At 40.4% G+C, this 21106-nt stretch overlaps 2 protein-coding genes across 55 annotated transcripts in view; one reads left to right on the plus strand and one right to left on the minus strand.

The window, feature by feature from the left end:
• The window catches only part of SLMAP (sarcolemma associated protein), a 142533-nt gene extending 134567 nt beyond the window's left edge, over window positions 1-7966 (minus strand). For all 50 annotated transcript variants that reach the window (XM_072720669.1, XM_072720671.1, XM_025985892.2 and 47 more), the window contains exon 1: window positions 7768-7966. In XM_072720669.1, coding sequence (XP_072576770.1) covers window positions 7768-7965 — 198 coding nt within the window. In that variant the 5' untranslated portion in view covers window position 7966. The remainder of the gene's footprint in view (window positions 1-7767) is intronic.
• A 1605-nt stretch (window positions 7967-9571) lies between these two features.
• The window catches only part of DENND6A (DENN domain containing 6A), a 109142-nt gene continuing 97607 nt past the window's right edge, over window positions 9572-21106 (plus strand). For 2 of the 5 annotated variants that reach the window (XM_025985904.2, XM_025985933.2), the window contains exon 1: window positions 9793-9946. Coding sequence is in view for 2 of the 5 variants with exons in the window: in XM_025985914.2 (XP_025841699.2) it covers window positions 9875-9946 (72 nt within the window). In the remaining 3 variants the exon portion in view is untranslated. Of the gene's footprint in view, window positions 9947-21106 lie in introns of all 5 variants that reach the window. The other 3 variants (XM_025985914.2, XM_072720675.1, XM_072720677.1) reach the window with 3 other exon arrangements.

The following is a 21106-nucleotide window of genomic DNA, read 5'->3' on the forward strand; positions in this document are numbered from 1 at the left end:
CCTGAAACTAATGTAACATTATATGCTAACTATATTTCAATCCAAAAAAAAAAAAAAAAAAAGATTTACTGGGAATAAAATCATTATCTTAAACTTCCCAGATTCAGATTGGGGCTTTTAAACTGTATCTTTCCACCATTTCCCAACTCCCACATTAAGACCTTGGCACTACAGGTTCCTAGTAATATCAAAACTGTCCCTATTAACAAACATTTTAATACTGGAAACATACTACTAAATTTTTTGGAACAAACGTTTAACCAATAAGATACACTAAGGAAGTAGTGACAAATATTAAGCTACATGGTACTTCAAACGCAGCTCTGCTAATCCCACCCACATGTGAACAGCTATTATGCACTATTCTACTTCCTACACCCTAATCTGCTTTCACAAAGCTATTACTCCATCTAATATTCTTTTAAGAAGAGCTTTTTTGAAATATAATTGACACGCCACACAATTAACTGATTTAAAGTATATATTTCAGAGTGGTGCAACCATCACCACAATTAATTTTATAACATTTTCATGACCTCAAGAACAAACCCATACCTATTTACCAGTCACTCCCTATATTAGTCAGGGTTCTTCAGAGGAACAGGACCAACAGGATGTGTGTATAAATACAGAAGAGAGAGATTAATTTTTAGGAATTGGTTCATGTGACCGTGTAGACTGTCAGGTCTGAAATCTTCAGAGCAGACCAGCAGGCTAAAGACACAGGCAAGAGCTGCTATTGCAGTCTTAAGTATAATGGTTCCAAAAAGGCAAAATTCCTTTAGAGGAACCTGTTTTTTCTCTTAAGGGCTTCAACTAACTGAATGAGGCCCACCCACATTCTGAAGGGTAATCTGTTTTATTCAATGTCTACTGATTTAAATGTTAATCACATTTTAAAAATACCTTCAGAGCAACATCTAGACTGGCATTTAACCAAAAACTGACTACTATGGCCTAGCCAAATGACATATAAAATTAACCAACATACTCCCTGTTGCTCACAAACCGTGGAAGCCACAAATCTACTTTCTCTGAACGGATCTGCCCATCCTACACATTTCATACAAACAGAATTATACAACATACAGCCTTTTTTGTCTGGCCTCCTTCACTTTGCATAGTGTTTTCAAGGTCCATCCATGCTCTAGTATGTTTAAGTATTTAATTCCTTTTTATTACTGAATAATATTCCATTATATGTTATACCACATTTTATTTATCCATTCATCAGCTGAATGGATGACAAATTTGTCATCCAATTTGATGACAAATGTGCTTTTTTTCCACCTTTTTTTATTTTTATGAATAATGCTACTTGAACATTCATATTAGTTTCTGTATGGACATATGCTTTCATTTCTCTTGAGTATATATCTAAGAGTAGAACAGCTGGGTTATATAGTAACTCTGTAACATTCCTTTTCACCAAGCAAACTGAAAAAATTCAGAACTACAAAGTTTCTTTTACAAGCATAACTACCATAGCTATACTGGTAACATACAGCATGACCTTATTTTCTATCCCTGAATTTTTTAAATGAAAGGAACTTTAGGGGCACCAGGTGGCTCAGTGGGTTAAGCATCTGCCTTTGGCTCAGGTCGTGATCCCAGAGTCCTGGGATGGAGTCCAGCATCAGGCTTCCCACAGGAAGCCTACTTCTCCCTCTGCCTGTCTCTCTGCCTCTCTCTGTGTATCTCTCATGAATAAATATTTAAAAAATTAAAAATATAAACAAATTAAACTATAAACTGATTCACTACCAAAATATTTAAGAGTTAATAAACAATTGGGCACCTGGGTGGCTCAGTGTTTGAGCATCTGCCTTCGGCTCAGGGCATGATCCTGGGGTCCTGGGACTGAATCCCACATCGGGCTCCCCAAAGGGAGACTGCTTCTCCCTTTTCCTATGTCTCTGCCTCTCTCTGTGTCTCTCATGAACAAACAAAATCTTCAAAAAAAAAAAAAAAAGAGTTAATAAACAATAAAGTTTTTATCTCAATGCATTTTTTCTTCTGATCTATTTCTCACTAACAGGTTAGTGATGTGATTAATGACTAAGAGTGCTGAGGTAGCAAACAGCAAAGTGTCAGAAGTGTGCATTCTGCAATCAGATGACTAGAATTTGAATCCTGACTCCACCACTATCTTTGTTTCCTGTAATTCCTTCACCTCTCTGAATCTCAGTCTTCTCATCTATAAACAGGACAATAACACTATCTACTTCAAAAGTTTGTTGTAAGGATTAAATGAGATAATTTACAGCAGTTTGGAAGCTGGTCAAAACTCAAAGCATATTAACATATTTCAGATAAGCTTACCACAATTCACTTGTTATTATCAGCTAAAAAGTACATTTTAAATTATGATCCAGGGTGCTTCGGTGGCTCAGTTCATTGGGTGTTCGGCTCAGGTCATGATCCCGGGGTCCTGGGATCAAGCCACACATCAGGCTCCCTGCTCAGCGGGGAGCCTGCTTCTACCTCTGCTCATGCTTTCCCTTTCCCTCTCTGTCTCTCAAATAAATAAATAAAACCTTTAAAAAAAGAAAAAAAAAAAAGACTAAAAAATTTACATGAGAGGCAAGTTTTTCCAAGGCCGTTTAATTCATTTGCATAAACAGCCAAATCTGAATCACTTGCCTGAATGAAGGTTAAGAAAAAATATACCTATTGCTGAAAGTATTAGAGGTATGTTTAAAAAATGAAAGCTGACTCAGAGAAATAATTAACTCAGGTTCTTGCAGTCTTTGGAAGTCTGTCATATGACAAGCATTTTAGTTATGCACCCAGAAAATAATAGCTTAGATTATCTTTCAAGAGAGCAAAAGACAGATTTTCATTACAGTAACTGCTCAGTCCATAATAAAACAGCTTAGAATAAATGTCTATTCATTTCAAGGGGGGAAAATCCAGATTTTGGTCCCAACTCCCATAGTTACTAATAGGTGACCTTGTACAAATAACCTCTAAATATCCAACCCCTTTTGGATTAAAGGTATCCAGCCTGTAGCTGCTTTGCTTACCTCTAAGAGTGCTATACAGATAAAGTGAAATAAGAAAGTACTCTGACTATAAAACCCTTAAAAGTATTATTTTGTGTGAGAATGGATATATATGTAATAGTTCAAAATTAATATCACCAAACACAAGATTATCTATGGTCCCAAAATGCTTAGCAAACCGTCATGCACACTGCAAATTCTCAGTAAGTAATGATTTTTACAAAGACTACCTATTGGTAATTGAGTCCATGATCTCAAATTAAGGACTAACTCAAATGACCTTCTGCTCTTTAACCCTCCTCAGGGTTTGTAGAAGTACAGACCGCTCCATTGTTCATGTTTCACTCATTCAAACATTTATGTAGTGCCTATTCTCTTGTTCTCAAGAGCTCACATCTGGCAAGGCAATAGCACATTTGCATTATAGTTATTTTGTTGTGTCCCATAACGAAATTATATACAAAGTTCTATGGGAGTATAAAGGAAGAAGCAATTAATTTCTTAGTGGGAGTTACGGAAGGTTTCACATTGGAACTGGGCCTCAAGGGATGAAGGGGAAAGGTCATTCTGGAAGACAAAACAGCAAAAAAGGCACTTGTTCTAGGAACAGAGAGTACTGTCACACAGCTACTGCACAGTTTGGGGCAAAGGGAAAGAAAGATTAATAGAAGATGGAGCTGGAAAAAAGGAAACGAGAGACAGATTTTGAAGGGGTTTGTACATCATGTTAAAAATTAATAGGACAAAAAAAAATTAATAGGACAAAACCCAAGATTTTTGGGCAGACATGTAAACTGTTCCTTCACTTGAAGTAGCAATGAGAGAAGCATAGGGAGGAGAGTCCTTAGAACACTTCCACAGCTAACAAATGCCATCATTTTTCTTGATTCAAGTAACTGACATACATTAAGAACCAATCTCACAATCTTTTCATTTAAAAGTCTAAATGACAGACACTCTCCTATTTATGGAATAGATACTAAGCTCTAACATAAATACCACTTGAGAAAACCAAATAGGAGCCTGAGAAGGCAAAGAGTACATTCAACCTAAGATGAAAAATCAAATATCTAAGCAGGGAGGAATAAGGTTTCAAGTATATACATCATCCACAGTATATACATCATCCACATTTTTAACTTGCATAGATAAAATACTTCATCAATTTTCCACTATTGTGAAAAGTATAAAGTAAAGCTGTGCTTTGGATATACAACTTGGCCTTCTAAACATGTTTACATCAATATGCCTTAAACATAACATCTGTCAATTATATTACTTTCTCACAAAAACCAGCACCTATTAATGACATTTACTTCTATCAACAACAAAATTTGGTAAAACAATACACAAATAAATAAAATCAATGATGTGCTCTTCTCCCAAAAGCTGAGGCCAGGATCTCTGCTGTCATGTTCAGATACGGGGAAGAAGAAAAAAACTATCTTGATCGTCAAATTCTGAAGACTCTTCCTTTGCAATGACTTCCTTGCAATGTGACATATCATTCCTGCTTTCATGCCTTTACTTCAGCACTTCTTCCCACCCAAAACTCATTCCCCTAACTCTACTTACATCCACCTTATTTTAAAAATGCTAAGGTCTAGCTTAAATTGTTTCCTATCCATGAATCATCCCTAAAATCTCCAATACCTACAGAATCTCTCTTTTTGCTGAAGTCCTAATGGGCACGTTAATAATATACTTGTCTTTTTTCGCTTTCTGGCATTTATTCATTTTTATTACCAGTGTGAATATGGTCAATGCCCTGACAAAATGACATCATATCTAAACTGTTGTTACAAAGCCTTAAAGTAGAAGAGCAGTTAAGAGCTTGAGTTCTAGACTCTCGAGTCAAGAGTCGGAATTCGGACATTATAATCCCAATTCCACCATTTATTAGCTATGTGAACTGGGGCAAATTATCTAATCTAATCTCTCTGGACCTTAATTTCCTCATGGGTTAATATGGGAAAAATAAGTACCTATCTTAAATGGTTATTTAAGGATTAATTAAGTTAACATGTAAAGCATTTAGAACTGGGCACTGTACACAGCACACAAGTATTAATTAAGCCGTTACCCATTTGTTCTTGCTCCAGGCCTTCCTACATACTGTTGTTGTATCACTTTTAAATGATGGTTCTGTTATGTCAGTGCTCTGCACAGAACTTTCCCTGGCCTTCCATAGTACATGGGTCCATGCCCTCAGCTTGGTAATCAAGGCACTCCACAATAATCTCCTCAGCTTCAGCTATTCGGCATCTACTTTACGCAGAGTAATAAAAAACAGACATATAAGGCAGACACTCTCTCTTCCAGGGTCTGACAACTTATAAAAAAGAGATACAAACATAAAAACGTCATACAGAATGGATGTTCACATATAGCTACTCTCCAAAAAAAAACTCTCCAGGCCAACAAAATCAATTTCATCAGTGACTGGAAGATGTCAAACTCCTTCAAAACTACCTGCTTTGGTCTGTTTTATTCTACTCTCATCCGTTCAAAACACACAAAAACCACCCCCAAAAGACACCTTTTCTTAACATGTACCTATCCACCCCTATTAAAAAGTCTAATTCAGGATCCCTGGGTGGCGCAGCAGTTTAGCGCCTGCCTTTGGCCCAGGGCGTGATCCTGGAGACCCAGGATCAAATCCCACATCAGGCTCCCGGTGCATGGAGCCTGCTTCTTCCTCCGCCTGTGTCTCTGCCTCTCTCACTCTCTCTGTGACTATCATAAATAAATAAAAATTAAAAAAAAAAATTTTTAACATGTGGGTAGTTCCGGTGGGCCCAGCGGTTTAGCACCGCCTTCAGCCCAGGGTCTGATCCTGGAGACCTGGGATCAAGTCCCATGTCAGGCTCCCTATAGGGAGCCTTCTTCTCCCTCTGCCTGTGTCTCTGCCTCTCTATTTCTCTGTGTCTCTCATGAATAAATAAATACAATCTTTAAAAAAAAATTTTTTTTAACATATCATCTCAATTTATACAATACTCAATATGGATCTAGCCTTAGTCATCTCAAAATAACCTACTGTGGGGGTTTTGGTATAGCCATGAAAAGCACTGTTCACGTAATCACTATTTTTTAAATAAGTAATAGAAAATATCTAAGTCTCCTTTGAGTAATGTACCAAAGTAAAGCAGGTGCATTTGCAGATTATGTACTTTAAGCAAACCTATTATTTGATTAAGTTGGACCTTTGCTTAGACAAGAAAAAGCTGGTTGAGTTAAGGCACTAGCAGTTAATTGATGTTTGAATTTAATAGCTGGAAAGATGGGTTCTATGAATACTCATTTTAAATGATTATGGGTAATCTATGAAGTCTTTCAGACACCCAAACTCTAGTTTCCAGGGAGGAAAAAAAAAAAAAAAAAAAGAGTCTGTTCCATAGGTAAGTGAACATCTGGTGTTATACAGAAAAATTAACATATTTTTCAGTTCTCATCCTACACAGAGTAGAGCATAGGTATTATGCAAGCACAATCTTTTCCTCCTTTCCTGAAAAATGATTTATATAATAATTCCTTAATTCAGTAGCAACAGAAGTATTCCTTTCTCTCTTTTTTTCTGAGGCTCAGGTCTCTTTCATTTCAAAATACTACCACTGAAAACTTAAATTCTTCTTTTTAAAAAAGACATAATCATTTAACTCAAAGAGGGAGGGAAAATTCAGGAGGTGAAACCCAAGGTATTCCTATTAGTCTTACATAACTTACTCTAAAGTTGGAACTGATTCAGTAGTTCAACTAAAACCCGAGGTAAAAGCACAAAAATGAGTTTTTTTAGTATATTCTCCACACACATAAAAAGTTCTTAAAATTGAAAGGGACTTATTTGTTTTCTTCTATTCTTAAAATATAAGCACCTACAAGTAAGGAAATTAGGGTGCCAACACAAAAATGCAAAAGGGTCACACTTAAAGAGCATTAAAGTCATCCTATCCCATCTAGGTAATGCAGTATTTGATACAATTGGATATAACCTCAGAAAATAAATTAATTTCCTAACACTGATTTTTAAGTATCACCTCTGTAAGTATGCATTAAGTATTTTTAATAAGTTCTTGCAGGGAACGCCAAAAAGTGATTTTCAAAAGCAATATGTCTGTTCACTCAAGCTGCAAACAAAACTCTGAAAATGTAAAGTTACAGTTGTTTATGCTTAATGAAATTGGCTTTGAAAATTGCAAATTACTCCTTCGTGGGTAAATACGTATCAAATCTGTCAAAAATGTAAGTTTATACAAACATCTGTCCTTCCTAGAAAGACCCCAATCTGGACTCAACTAAAAGCTGTGTTAACTACATCTCACCACTGAGACACCTGAGCCTCAGTGTAACACTGACCATAGATTCCCTGCATTGCTTTGGGAACTGCTGCTTGCTTACTCAATTTGCCTGAACGGCAAATTCACCTTTCTAAAAAGACTGGAAGCGAGAAGCCAAGTTTCACTATCTAGTTCCCCCCCGCCCCCCCCCCCGCGAAATGAATTAGGGTTTGGGATTTCGCTGGGAAGGACCACATTATCAAGATGCCATCGCCCTCCCCAGGCATTTAATTACAATACCTTCTCTGTTTTCCATTCAACCACCTCAACTAAACTTCCAGTAGAACTAGACACACACAAAGTTGGTTCCACGGCCTTGCTGAAAAGTCTCGCTTGGGTGCAAACGCTGGGATTCTGCATATATTATGCAAAAGGAGCAAAGGGAAACGAAAAGGAAAGACTGTTAGATAATACGGTGACATTACCTTGCCCGTCTTGTGATCAAACCAGACGAGAGCATGGTTCCTTGACAGCACTTTGCAATCAAAGGTAGCATTATTCTGCGCCGGTCGACAGCGGGCCACAGAGCGGCCGATTTTAATAGGCTCGTCCAGATAGACATGGCGCTCCTGAAATGGGTGCGAGTTCGGGCGGCAAGTGAAGATGGCCAAGGCTGACGGCATCGAGGACAGACTGGGGGGTGTCTCTCCTACCAGAGGACAAAGAGGAGTTCCACCGGATCCGGACTGCCCTTCACAAGCCTATCTTCCTATCCCCCCCAAAATTTTAAATTAAAACAAACTGCGCATTGTCTAAGCATAACCAGCGAACATCAACGACTCTTCACTTGAGTGGGAAGACAAGCCGGCGCAAGCCCCATCACCTCCTTCAAAACTCAGCAGCGCCCTGATCGCACAAAGTCCCCAACGGGCAGCTTTCAGTCCATCTTCTTCCCTGGGAAGAGAAGGCTCGAACATCAGACAGCCTCGGCCAAGAAAACTCCTGGAAGACAGTTTGGGGATTGGAGGTATCCAAGCAGATGAGTCACACGCCAGTTCTTGTGTTTTGTTTGGGATCTCGGCCGCTTTTCCCCCTCGGTGGCGGAAATGTTGCAGCACTGCAGCATGAAGGAACGGTCGGTTCCGTGCGGCCAGGAAGGTCCTTTCGGGGCGAAGGAAGGTGTCGCCGAGCACCTCTGGGCAGCCACCGCCCGTCTTCAAGGGCCTCGGGAGTGGAAGGGCAGGGGCGAGGGGGGCGGCGAGGGGGTCTAGACCGCCAGCGGGACAGTCTGCATTGCTCCTGCTGCGCGGAGGCCGCCCGGGAGCTGGCACGGGGTCCCCGGCACGAGCCGAGACGGCGGCGGCTGGGGTCCTCGGCGCGCGGCGCGGGGACAGGCAAAGGCGCGGGCAGCGGCCGAGTCGGGACTCCCGGGCACCTGGCGGGCGTCCCCGCGCCCAGGGCGGGGATCCGGCTGGGCAGGCCGGTGCGGAGCGGGCGAGGCGCACGCCCCGGGAGGCTCGGGGGTCTCGGCCCGCAGGAAGTTGGTGCCTGGACGCCTGGGCTCCGGGCTGTGGCTCAGCACACCGGCCGCCTTGTCTCAGGGTTGCCCCCGCGAGGGTCGCATCTCAGGGACGGCGGCCACGGCTCCCAGCGGACGAGAAGGTGGGGGAGGGAGGCTGGCCCGGAGATTGGGGGAGAGGCCTGGAGGCCCCGGGCTGGGTCCGCCGCAGCCTCCGCCACTCGCGGCCGGTGGGGCAGGCTCAGGCTGTGCCCGACAAGGCAGGAAACTTTCCGACCTGGTGGGGAAAACATCAAAACAAACGGCCGTCAGGCGCCGGTGCCCGCCCGCCTCAGCCCGCACCCCCTTCCACCCGCGCCCCCCGCTCCCCCGCCAGTTCCTGTGACGGGCCACGACCTCGGCCGACCTCTCCGCGGACAAGCTGCGGGGATTTAAGGCCCGGACGCCACGACGGGTCCAGCCTCCCCGGCCGCCGCCGCCGCCTCAGCTTACCTTGCCAGCGCCGGCCGCCATAGTGACTCTGACTGAAACCTACCCGGTGCACCGCCACGGGAACGCGCACCCTTCAAGGGCCCTCCTACCCCCTCTCCCGCGCCGTAGTCCGGGGTCGTCACGTGTTCGACGCCACGGAGGCCATGATGGTCAAGGGCAGAAGAGAGGGCAAGCTCATTTTTAACGCGCCTGAGGACGCCATGTTAGTTAAGGGCTGGGAGCTTCAGACCCTGGGGACAACCCTTACGGCCATTTTTGTTAAGGGCAAGGGAAAAGTTGACCTGTTGAAGGATTTCCGAGCAAAACGTGCCAGCTTCCTACGTTACCACCTCTGCTAGAAGACCCCAACTTTTGCTGAATTGTATTCACTATACTTCTCAGTGAAAATACCCATGAACGAAGAGAGCAGACCCATCCGAAGGAGATGTTCATTTGCAGTCATCTTAGCTGTGGGCAACACAGTCCCGTACCGCCGCCTTAGGTGTGCCCAAATTCCCACAAGTCTCAGGATTTGTGCATCAAAAATTAGTCTTCTGTGAATCCTCCTCGGAGAGAAACTTAGTCCCCGCATTCCATTTCGAATGACCCTTCTTCTCTTGGGACCTGTCACGGACCCCCAAGGACTCCAAAGCATATTCTACCCCGGAAAGAGTGTGAGTTCAGAAAGTTTAAAATCGTGTTACTTCCAGAGGTCTAAAGGAAAACTTTTCAAGAAAAGATATGGTGGGAAGGAGTTTTATTCATTTATGAACCAAGGGTGGCTTCATTCTTCAAATTGCTCTGACAACAGGCTCTACCACTGTGTGACCTTGGGCTTTTCTGAAACTTTGCTAAAACCCTTTTCATCTGTATAACTTGGAGATAGTGTGTAACTCACTTGTTATTGTGGGATCTAGGGTTTGGGCCGTTTCTTATCTGTCCTAAAGTTGTGTGTTGGGCCCCGGGGACACAAGTGAACAAAAACCTCAATCCCTGAAACCACACCTCGGGTTTTGTAGGATGGGGATGGGGGGAGGGGACAAACATAGACCCAGGTCGTTTCACTCTGATGTATTGAGGGCTAAGATGGAAGCAAGCGCTGAGTACTAGAGGTATCACAGGGATGGCCTTCTGGGGGAGGTAACTTAACTGAAGGAAGGTAGGAGAACCACGGTAAATGCAGTATTTGCTGAAGAGCTTCTTAAATTTCCAGGAAGAGAGACTAGCGAGAAAGGACTGGAAAACAGCTACCTTGAAAAGCCCTACAACAGTGAAAAAAACTGTGACTCCCTCAAGCTGCTCACAATTTAGGTGATGACATAGTAAAATACTTGCTGTCATAGTATATCAAGAGTAATGGGAGCATGGCAGAGTAGTTTGTTTTTTAAGTTTTAATTCCAGTATAGTTTACATACGGTGTTGTATTAGTTTCAGGTGTACAATATAGTGATTCAATAATTCTATATGTTACTCAGTGCTTGTGAAGCTAAGTGTAGTCTTAATCCCTTTCACTTATTTCACCCATCCCCCACTCTCCTCCCTTTTGCGTAAATACTACTGGTATTTATCCAGTAGTACAATTACTGGATTGTAGAATAATTCTATTTTAACTTTTTAAGGAATACCCGTTCTGTTTTCCATAATAGCTGCACCAGTTTGCATTCCTGTCAATAGTGTACGAGGGTTCCTTTTTCTCCTCAGCCTCACCAACACTTGTTTCTTGTGTTTTTTGTTTAAGCCATTCTGACAAGTGTGAGGTGTTATTTCATTGTGGTTTTGATTTGTATTTCCTTGATGGTGAGTGATGGTGAGCATCTTTCCATGTCTGTCGGCCATCTGTATGTCTTCTTTGTAGAAATGTTCATGTCTTCTGCCCATTTTTAAATTGGATTCTTTGTTTTTGTACTGTTGAGTTGTGTAAATTCTTTATGTATTTTAAATACTAATCTTCATTCAGTAGGTTGTCTTTTAGTTTTGTTGATTATTTCCTTTGCTGTGCAGAAGCTTTTTATTTTGATGTGATCCCAATAGTTTATGCTTGCTTTTGTCTACCTGCCTCAGGGGACATACCTGGAAAAATGTTGCTATGGCTGCTGTCACAGAAATTACCGCCTACTCTTTCTTCTAGGATTTTTTGGGTTCAAGTCTCACATGTAGGTCCTTAATCCATTTCAAGGTTTTGTTTTGTTTTGTTTTTATGGTGTAAGAGAGTGGTCTAATTTCATTCTTTTGCATGTGGCTGTCCAGTTTTCCCAACATCATTTGTTGAAGAGACTTTTTTCCCATTGCATATTCTCACTCCCTTTGTCGAAGATTAATTGACCATATAACATTGTGGAGGAGTTTAAACTGAGACTTGAAAAATGAGTAGGAGTAGGGCAGCTACTCTGGTAGTAGTGGGATAATGAAATTTTAGGCCAAGAATACATCATAAACAAAGACCTAGAAACTTGAGAGAACAGGACTTTATGGGAATTACAAGTGGGCCTCTATTACTGAAGCATAAGGGGAAGGAGTTGGTCAAGGAGAGGCAAACAGAAGTGGGTTTCAATTGCTGAAGGACTTGAAGACAAACAACCAACTTCAGAACATTTTCATCTCTCTCCTAGGTCAGAGTAGATTAATGAAAATCAAGGTTTCAGAATCAGACCTTGTATCACCATTTACCAGCACTATAAACCGTAAATTATTTAGCTTCTCTAAGTATGTTTTCTTATTTGAAAAAAGTAGATAATGTCTCACAGAGTTGTGTAGGATTATGTAGGATTAAGTAAGATAATGCAAGACAAAATGCCATCTTTCTTTGATGCCTAGAAAATAGTGGATATTCAAACAATATTATTTTTTTATTCTTACTAACAGTAAGAATTTCTCCAGCCTTTCACATACAGTAAGGAGCAAGTTGTATTATCCCAGTTCGTATATGGAGAAACTTGTTTATAAATGTAGAAATAAAAAGTATCTCCATATGTTAAGTTCTACTACAATATCTCTTAAAAATTAATGCTAAACAGAATAGGGTTTTTTTTTTTTTTTTTCTGTGAGAAAAACTGGGATCGCTGTAACCTGGAATGGTAAAAAATCTTGCAATGCTATGCAGGGTGCTAGAAATGCCAAAATGGCATTGAAGGCATTCTTCACCCACTGGTATTCGGCAGGCACAGAAAAGTCTTAAATTAAGAAATCTCATACATGAGATATTTTGAATTCTAAGCCATGTGGGTGTTCTGCTTTCTGATTCTGTATCCATACAATATTTTAATTAAACAAAAAAATATACCATGTTTTGGGGTGCCTGGCTGGCTCAGTCAGGAGAGCCTGCGACTCTTGATCTCAGGGTTGTGAGTTCAAGCCCTACACTGGGCATGGAGCCTACATAAAATATATGTATATGTCACATCTTGAGAACTTTGGAATGGTAGTATTTTCCAATATTGTAGCTTTCTCTCCTTTTAAAAATTTTTATCTTTTTAGTTATGATCCATGCTAATTTTCAATCTTAGAAAAGCAAAGAGAGAATTGTAAAATTATTACCCTGGTATATGAAAGACAGTCCATTATTAGCATTTCAGACCTGTAGGAGACAGCTCTGTAAACTCACTTAATATACAAGCTCCCCCCAGTGATAATGACCTAATTAGACTTTAACCAATGACACATGATATAATGAATTATGGAAAATTTGCATAACTGCTTAAGCAGAGTATCTGGATTACAAATATGGGTAGGCAAACTAATTAAAGAGGAGGCCTAGAGTAGTCAAAAATTAAAATTGAGAGTATGTAATACTTTTTATAGCATATAATGGCTTATTAAAACTAAGGTTTCATCCTCTTTTCAATAAGGAATACTTTCCTCATTAGGGAGATGTTAATGAGTGGAAATACCCTGTCATTTCCCAGGTGCCCAGGGTGGAGTGGCCAGACATTCCAGAGGTACTGCTCATCTGTTTTTAGTTTCCTGGTTCTTCAGGAAATAGAAGAAAAGTAATTACCTAAAGACAAGTAAAGACATTTATTTTTCTTTTAATATCCTTTTCTGTGAATATAAATAGAGGAATTAGAATATTAATTCTCAAAAGGACCATAGACAACTTATCCAGCTCCTTAATTTTGCAGGCAAGGAACCTGCGGCTCAGAAAAGGGACTTTCATTGAATGTGTATTTACCATGTAATAAGGAATTTTTCTCATGACATCTTTGTGTGGTATTAATCCCATTTTATAAATAGGGGAAATGAGGCTCAAAAAGATTAAATGATCGTAAATCAGCATGCTAAATGTAAAGTACATGCTGGGGGTTTTTTCTTTTTAAAAATATCTTTACTGATTTTTTGGCTCGATATAACAATACATATTCATTGCATATATTCAGATAAGCAAAGCAAGGAAAATAAAAGTCCTCTCTAGCTTCATCACAAATCCTCAGTCTAGAGCCAACTACTATTAACAGTTAACTATATCCTTCTAGATATTTTTCTAAGCCACACAACGCATGTCCCCCCCCCCTCTTTTTTTTAGGGAGAGAGAGAGCGCAAGCGCAAGAGTGGGGGTAGAGAGGCAGAGGTAGAGGGAGGATCCCACACTAGACATGGAGACCCACGTGGGGCTCTGTCTCACTACCCTGAGACCATAACCTGACCCAAAATTGACTTGGACACTTAACTCACTGAGCCACTCTGGCGCCCCTGGAATGCCCTTTTAAAAGTACCATCAGGCTCTGTGCTGGGGGTGGAGCCTGCTTAAGATTCTCTCTTTCCTTCTCATTCTACCCCTTGCACCATTAAAAGAAAGTACCATATAATTTACTAGAAATGGGAAAATCAGGGGTACTTGGGTGGCTCAGTAAGTTAAGCATCTGACTCGATTTTGGCTCAAGTCATGATCCTGAGGTCCTGGAATTGAGTTCCATCTCGGGCTCTGTACTCAGCGGGGAATCTGCTTAGGATTCTCTCTCTCCCTCTCCTTCTGCCCTCACCCCCCCAACTCTTTATTTCTCTCTAGAATAAATAAAATATGTTTTTTTAAAGAGAGAGAAATTGGAAATTCAACACTAGGAGCCTTATACCTAAAAGTGATACTTTAAATCAATAGCAAAATGCCTATAGGTAGTAGAAGGAAGGGAAGAAATTATGTTTATTTTGTCAATCTTGTGTAAGTCCACTTTTGATTACTTGAAGTGTTCTCTTGCTTTTTATTATCAATTTAAGAATGTTACTTGGGGAGGGGGGCGCCTTGATGGCTCAGTTAGTTAAAGTGTCTGACTCTTGGTTTCGGCTCAGGTCATGATCTCAGAGTGGTGAGATCAAGCCCCACAATGGGCTCCACATTCTGTGTGAAATCTGCTTAAGACTCTCTCTCTCCCTCTGCCTCTGCCCCCACATGCATACGCTCTGTCTCTCTCTCTCTCTCTCTCTCTCTTTCTCTCTAACATAAATAAATATATCTTTAAAAAAAAAAAAGAATGTTACTTGGAATGCAGTAAATGCATAAGAATAAAAGGCATGAGTCAGAATGCCACATAAGGCATTTTTTTATGACTCTTTATTGGTATGTTTGGGTTTGTTTTTAAATAGTTACCAATTAAAATATCGGAGATTGTTTATATGTGGTGTTTTTGTTCGTCTAGTGATTTTTTAAAAAATATTTTAAGTATATTCTTTATTCTGGGAAAACTATGACTTTTGAATCATTGTCTTCTAATATAATTATTTGCGTGTCTTTTTAATAGTTCCATCAGAGCTTTTGTTCCAGACAAGTTCATTGTCCCTACTGCTGTACAATACTGTCACAGATAATGGTCAACAGCAACTTACCAAATGGCTATAATTCAGGAAATTGATAGATTTCTCAGAGATCTTTGGTTTTAAGCAGCCCTAAGAACACTGTTGGAAATGGAGTGTAGATACCCGGAAAGAAGAGGAGTCTAGAGTCCCTGCTTCTGCTCCACCCTCATTCCCACCAAGTATGCTCAAGGCTTGGTGGAAAGACCATTTGTGGAGTCTGCTGAGCTTTGAAAATGGCCAATTTCATGGGTGTGTGACCTAACACAGGGACTGTACTAAGAAGGACTCTGCTGTCTTGAAATTCATAATACTTTTTTTTAAAACAAAGGGGGACCCCATTTTCATTTTGCTCTAAACCCTTCAAGTTATGGAGCTGGTCCTGCTTCCAGTCTCCTCTGTATGAGTCTAGCATGTTGTAACACAACACATGAAATGCTGTAAGAGAAATTAGTGAAAAGGCATCCCTATAGAAATGAGACTTTTTTAGATGAAACCAGACAGGTCCATCTCCCCATTTCCAAAGATCTAATTATATAACTTGGTATCAATGGCAAAGATGGTTGCAGAAGAAAACTTGCCTTGATTTTATAGCTTATCTTCTCACTCTAAAAATTTTTTTTTAATTTTTATTTATTTATGATAGTCACAGAGAGAGAGAGAGAGGCAGAGACATAGGCAGAGGGAGAAGCAGGCTCCATGCACCGGGAGCCCGATATGGGATTCGATCCCGGGTCTCCAGGATCGCGCCCTGGGCCAAAGGCAGGCGCCAAACCGCTGCGCCACCCAGGGATCCCTTATCTTCTCACTCTAGATTAGATTCTGGAGTTATTCTTGGAAATGATAATGAGAATAATATAGAATCAATATAGAATCTCTGCCCATTAAAATTTTACATTTTATTGTAACATTTTATTATAAAAAATTCAAATGTACAGGAAAATTGAAATAAAATTACAATGAACACACAAATATACCCACCCCTCCTTGATTCAAAGTCATTACCATTTAGCCACATTTGCTTTATCTATTTATGTTTTCTGAACTTTTTGACAGACACCAAAATACTTTGCTCTGAAACAGATCAACATGCATTTCCTAATAACATTCTCCTAAATAATCACAACGTTTGAAGTTGGAGTTTTTTTAAGTATCTTATTTTTAATGCAGAAAGCTTGGAAAACAGATAAGCACAGAGAAAAACCAGCCATGTTTCCAGTGCCCAGAGATAATCACCATAAGCAGTTTGGTGCTACCCAGAAAAATGGCATCATCTCTTACCCATTGCTTTGTCCACACAGAATGAAGCACCTTTACATTTTTCACCCTTAACAAGAACATTTTTCATGCTTTCTGTGGTAGGCAGTCTAATGTCCTTTCAAAAATATCCATGTCCTCAAAAAAAAAAAAAAAATCCATGTCCTAATCCCCAGAATTTATGGTTTGAGACTTTGCAAAAGGTATGATTAAGGGTACAGAACTTGAGCTGGAGAGATTATTCAGGATTATCTGGATAGATCTACTTTAAACCATATGAGTCCTTAAAAGTGGAAGAGGTAGGCAGAGAGTAGGTCAGAGAGATGTGACATGAGGACTTACCTCTTGCTAGCTTTGAAAAGGGAGGAAGGGGGTCATGAACTAAAGAATAAAGGAAGCCTCCAAACACTGGAAAAAGTCAAGGAAACTGATACTCTCCTAGAGCTTCCAGAAGGGAACTCAGTTCTACCAACACTGCATGTTAGCCTAGTGAGACCAGTTGGACTTCTGATCCACAGAATTTTAAGATAGTAAATTTGTGTTGTTTTAAGCCACTGAATGTGTGGTAATTCGTTATACCAATGGTAAAAATGAATACATCTCCCCATCTGTATTTGCCTTTGAAATGGTAATCTTTTATTCTTCGGGATATTTTTGTCTGAGTGATTTTTCCTCTTCATTTGGCTTTGAAAATGATAATGATTAACGCAATGGAAAAATAAGGGCAGAATGCCTTGGTTTTGCTGTGAGAGGACAACTAGATCTCCTGTGGTGTTTCTGACCAGGGTTGGGCTCATACATTTATAAATTAATGTGGTAGGGGAGGGATCGCTCTATAGTCCTTTTATGAAATTCATTTGGAGGGGCACTTGGCTGGCTCAGTTGGTAGAGCATGTGACTCTTGATCCCACACTTGTGAGTTTGAACCCCATGTTGGGTATAGAGTTTACTTAAAAAAATTTCACTTGGAATTATGGAAACTATTAGTTGAGGAAAATAGTTTCCTCTTAATTTCTTTCATGGATCTTTGTACTTGCTTTTCGCAGCACTTGTAACAATTTATAATGAGGTTCAAGTAGAACATCTTCATGACTGTTTGCTTTCTTTCTGGACTGTAAGCATTTTAAGAGTAAGGAGTCTGTCTGGTTTTATTTTCTCTTGTTTTTCCAGCACCTAACACAGTACCTGGCACATATAGTAAGCACAAACACATTTGTTAAATGATTGGATCTTTGGCTATGAAAGTTCTGGTTCTTGAGTGGCTAATATAAAACTAAACTGTTCTACATACTAGTATTTAAAATAATGTTAAATTATATATAATACTAACTCTTTTTGTGGGAAAAAAAAAAGCTGTTTTCAACATGGGCTTGGGAACCTCTTTGCCAATAATTACGCGCTTTTTTTTTAAGATTTTATTTATTTATTCATGAGAGACACAGAGAAAGAGAGAGAGGCAGAGACATAGGCAGAGGGTGAAGCAGGCTCCCTATAGGGAGCCTGATATGGGACTTGATCCCAGGACCCCGGAATCATGACCTGAGCCCAGGTGCGCAATGATTATGCTTTTATGGAGATTTCTTTCCTGGATACAGATTCAGACTGCACTGTCTGAATGTCATTCTGGAGACATTAATGTGTTCTTGTGTATGTACGAGCTTCTTCTGAAAGCCCTCTCAGGAGGTCAGGAACAGATTGTCAGGAAAGACAGAGTGGTGTCTTCACTTCTGGCTGGCAGCTGGCCTTACAGTCCATCAGGCAGGGAGCCCACCCTGGGCTCTTGTGCTCAAGTCAGATTATGTTTCACCACACTAAACACCCAGATGGAGCAGTCGGGGCAGTGGAGTTAAAACTGCTGATGAACCTTGCTAGAGACTTTTCTAAAAGCCACAACTAACAGAAAGTTTGCTCTGTTTTCCCAGGAACAGTCACTTCTGGGGGTGTGAAAGTGGAGCATCATTAGTGAAACTGAACAGCAGTGTGATAAGCCTGAAAAGTACTTCCATGCTAAGCCTTAAGGAGGGAAGGGTGTACCCAGGCCCAACATTTTTTATGCAACCTAAGTCACGGCTCTGTTTGGACAAGTGTTTCTGAAGGCAATAGTTTTTTTCTCTAGTCAGCTATTACTGGCTAGGCAAGCAACATCCCTGGTCAACCTAAGCCTGTGGAAACTATTGGAAAGACAGAGGAGGATCTCAGAGAATGTAACTAAAGGCTGAAGAAGCAAATCTCAGGAAGGATGGGAAGCAAAGTTAATGAGCAACAAGAGCCAATAAGCAGCCTGTCTTTAGGAGGCCTCTTTAGCACCAACTTCCAGAGAAATCAACTCACCCTTTTTCAGTCCTTGAGTCCATATCTTTGAGATTCAAATGAACCAGAGACAACTGAGCCAGGTTGGGTTACATGTTCATTTCACTGCAGAAGGGTGTGGTAGTTTGAAGGACCATCCCACTAACTGTATCCAATAAAAGAGAGATGATTTTTCCAAAGCTGTTGTTATGAGAAGGGGAAGGATTTATGGTCATGCAAAAGTTCTAGATGTTCACTTATCAGCTTAGTCACTAAGTGTGCATTCAGGAAAATTAGTCTTCTTTGTGCCCTTTGGCAAAGAGGTTTTGCTGCCTATGGAATTGAGGCCAGTAACCTCCTATGTGACCTTAGACAAATCATAAAGCCTCTCTGAGCTATAGTTTCCTCAATTATAAAATTTATTGAACAGTTTGGACCAAATGGTTCCTAATGGCTTGTGGAATGGAAAGAGCCAGAATAGAGGATGTCATCCCAGATGCTGACAATATGACCTTGGCTGACTCATTTGCCAATTCTGGGTTTCCTAAAGTAGATACCTTCCTTCCAGCTCTTAGATGGGAGTAGCCAGGTCAGTCTTTCCTCCCACAAAATCAGTGGGATATCCTTGTGTATAGGAAACACACACTGAAGTATTAAGGGGTAAAGGAGTAATATGCGTGAAACCTACTTTAAATCAGAAAAAAATATATATGTAAAAAGAGGAGAATGTGGGGATCCCTGGGTGGCGCAGCGGTTTGGCGCCTGCCTTTGGCCCAGGGCACGATCCTGGAGACCCGGGATCGAATCCCACGTCGGGCTCCCGGAGCATGGAGCCTGCTTCTCCCTCTGCCAGTGTCTCTGCCTCTCTCTCTCTCTGTGTGTGACTATCATAAATTAATTAATTAATTAATTTTAAAAAAAGAGGAGAATGTGGCCAAACTTTTTAAAAATAATGAATTTGAATAAAGTGGGCGTTCTTTGTGCTATTCTTGAAATTTTAACTGTAATTATTTCAAAATGAAGTTCAAAAAAAAGTCAATGGGAAGGGCAAAAGGGAATCTGCTCCTCCACTTGCCTGTCCAAAGGCCTTTTGATGAATTATATTTGTGACAAGTGAATATTTGTATGTCCATATTGCTAGATCCAAACTCTCTAGGGCAAGTTGGTAGTGCCAAGACATTGATTCTACAATGAGTTCTCACAGTTAGTGTTGACAAAGCTCCACTGTGGACCTGGAAGACACTGGGTAAGGCCTATCTATTCACTCCTCCTAGGGAGTCTGACTAAGTGGGTGGAGATTTCCTGTTGGCTTTTATGCTTTTCTTTTGTTTCAGCAGTTGTTTGGGGGACCATATTTCAGACACAGCATATCTTTAATGCTTTGTAATTTTAATACTCATCTAAAACCCAACAAATGTTTCTACCAAGTACTTATTCATTTGATTTGAAGCCAAACATTATTATCTTCACGCAGTCATTTCTTTTTTCAGTTTTTTAATTTTAAGCAATCTCCATGCCCAATGTGGGACTTGAACTCATGATCAAGAGTCCCATGCTCTACCGACTGAGCCAGTCAGGCGCCCCCAATACAGTAATTTCTGATTCCAAAATGATTTCATTATCTAGAGGGGTATTCCTTGCAGGATTATGTTAGCAAAATGTTGGGAGCAACCTAGTAGTCCATTAAATAGAGTACCGGTTAAATACATTCATGCAATGAAAAATTGGGTTGACGGTAAAAAAGAATGAAGCAGCTCCCTAAAATGGCTATGGAACAATCTTCAAGTTAAAAATAAATGAAGCAATTCTATATTAATGAATATGGAACAATCCCCAAGGTATAATTTTAAAAGCAACATGTAAAATCATGTGTGAGTATAATACTATTGTATTAAAAACCTGCTTGAATGAGTAAGCGATGAGTAGACAATTAATTTTTTGCCTGCTCAACATATTCCTGTATACACATATCCAGAGCATTTTCTGGGAAGATATACAGGAAATTAGTAACAGTGGTAATCTCTGAAGAGAAGTGCAATCAGTAAAGGTATGTAACTGGGGAATAAGGATGGGAGAGAGATTTGCTTTTCACTTAATATCTTTTGAGTTTTGTACCAAATTTAATGTAGGAGTCATTGCTCCTTTAAGAATAAATCCTTAGAGCCCATTCTTATCATATAGGCTTATGTGAAGATAAAGCACTGTACCCAAGGACTTTGTGCTATTAGGGTGTGAGTATTCTGAATACTGAGTTCATGGCTTCTCATCTTTTTGCTCCTACGAAAGCTAGCCTTATCTTTGCATGTAGAAGTCACTTAATCTTTTTATTTTTTATTTTTTTAATTCTAATATTTATTTATGATAGACATAGAGAGAGAGAGAGAGAGAGAGAGAGAGAGAGAGAGGCAGAGACACAGGCAGAGCGAGAAGCAGGCTCTATGCCGGGAGCCCGGCGCGGGACTTGATCCCGGGACTCCAGGATCGCGCCCTGGGCCAAAGACAGGCGC

The sequence above is a fragment of the Vulpes vulpes genome, chromosome 9 (genome assembly GCF_048418805.1).
Source record: "Vulpes vulpes isolate BD-2025 chromosome 9, VulVul3, whole genome shotgun sequence".
NCBI lineage: Eukaryota > Metazoa > Chordata > Mammalia > Carnivora > Canidae > Vulpes > Vulpes vulpes.